A 1,668-nucleotide genomic window follows, 5' to 3' on the forward strand; every position below is an offset into this window, starting at 1 on the left:
GGGCCCGTTTTGGGTGATTTTGGGGCCGTTCCTTTCGGATTTTTGGGGCCGTTCCTTTGGGATTTTTGGGGCCGTTCCTTTGGGATTTTTGGGGCCGTTCCTTTGGGATTTTTGGGGCCGTTCCTTTGGGATTTTTGGGGCCGTTCCTTTGGGATTTTTGGGGCCGTTCCTTTGGGATTTTTGGGGCCGTTCCTTTGGGATTTTTTGGGGTGACCAGGGAGAATTTTGGGGCCGTTCCTTTGGGATTTTTGGGGCCATTCTGGGTGATTTTTTGGGGCTACCAGGGAGAATTTTGGGGCCGTTCCTTTGGGATTTTTGGGCCCGTTTTGGGTGATTTTTGGGCCCATTCTTGGTGATTTTTGGGCCCATTCTTGGTGAATTTTGGGGCCCGTTTTGGGTGATTTTTGGGGCCATTCTTGGTGATTTTTGGGGCCCGTTTTGGGTGATTTTGGGGCCGTTCCGGGCTCGGTACCTTCGGAGTGGTGGGAGAGGATGAGGAGGAATCCCCAGGGGTGAATTTTGGGGCCATTCTGGGTGATTTTTGTGCCCGTTCTGGGTGATTTTGGGGCCCTTTTTGGGTGAATTTTGGGGCCATTCTGGGTGAATTTTGGGGCCGTTCTGGGTGATTTTTGGGCCCGTTCTGGGTGATTTTTGGGCCCGTTCTGGGTGATTTTTGGGCCCGTTCTGGGTGATTTTTGGGCCCGTTCTGGGTGATTTTTGGGCCCGTTCTGGGTGATTTTTGGGCCCGTTCTGGGTGATTTTTGGGGCCATTCTGGGTGATTTTTGGGGCCGTTCTGGGTGATTTTTGGGCCCGTTCTGGGTGATTTTTGGGCCCGTTCTGGGTGATTTTTGGGCCCGTTCTGGGTGATTTTTGGGCCCGTTCTGGGTGATTTTTGGGCCCGTTCTGGGTGATTTTGGGGCCATTCCTTTGGGATTTTTGGGCCCGTTTTGGGTGATTTTGGGGCCGTTCTGGGTGAATTTTGGGCCCATTCTGGGTGATTTTTGGGGCCGTTCTGGGTGATTTTTGGGGCCCGTTTTGGGTGATTTTGGGGCTGTTCTGGGTGATTTTTGGGGCCCTTTTTCGGTGAATTTTGGGGCCGTTCCGGGCTCGGTACCTTCGGAGTGGTGGGAGAGGGTGAGGAGGAATCCCCAGGGGTGATTTTGGGGCCCTTTTTGGGTGATTTTTGGGCCCGTTTTGGGTGATTTTTGGGGCCATTCTTGGTGATTTTTGGGCCCGTTCTAGGTGATTTTTGGGGCTGTTCCTTTGGGATTTTTGGGGCCCGTTCTGGGTGATTTTTGGGCCCCTTCTGGGTGAATTTGGGGCCGTTCCGGGCTCTTTACCTTCGGAGTGGTGGGAGAGGATGAGGAGGAATCCCCAGGGGTGATTTTTGGGCCCATTCTGGGTGAATTTTGGGCCCTTTTTCTGTGATTTTGGGGCCGTTCCGGGCTCGGTACCTTCGGAGTGGTGGGAGAGGATGAGCAGGCTGACGCAGGCGGCGCCGGCGCCGGAGCCGAAGATGGTGATGCGCTGCGGGTCGCCGCCGAAGTGGCCGACGTTCTCGTGCAGCCACCGCAGCGCCTGGATCTGGTCCAGCAGCCCGTAGTTGCCCTTGGCCGCCTGGTCCCCCGTGCTCAGGAAGCCTGGGGACACCGAGGGGGCGTTGGGGA

The 1,668-nt window shown here is 55.7% G+C and overlaps 1 protein-coding gene across 1 annotated transcript in view; it reads right to left on the reverse strand.

The window, feature by feature from the left end:
• LOC121346543 (neuroligin-2-like) overlaps positions 1-1,663 on the reverse strand; it is a gene marked incomplete at both ends in the record, with an annotated part of 5,376 nt that extends 3,713 nt beyond the window's left edge. The window contains one exon of the mRNA XM_041424426.1: positions 1,456-1,663. Within this exon, the coding sequence (XP_041280360.1) occupies positions 1,456-1,663 (208 nt within the window). The remainder of the gene's footprint in view (positions 1-1,455) is intronic.
• Positions 1,664-1,668: the final 5 nt, after the last annotated feature.

The sequence above is a fragment of the Onychostruthus taczanowskii genome, unplaced genomic scaffold, assembly GCF_017590055.1.
Source record: "Onychostruthus taczanowskii isolate IOZ18803 unplaced genomic scaffold, ASM1759005v1 scaffold817, whole genome shotgun sequence".
NCBI classification, from domain to species: domain Eukaryota; kingdom Metazoa; phylum Chordata; class Aves; order Passeriformes; family Passeridae; genus Onychostruthus; species Onychostruthus taczanowskii.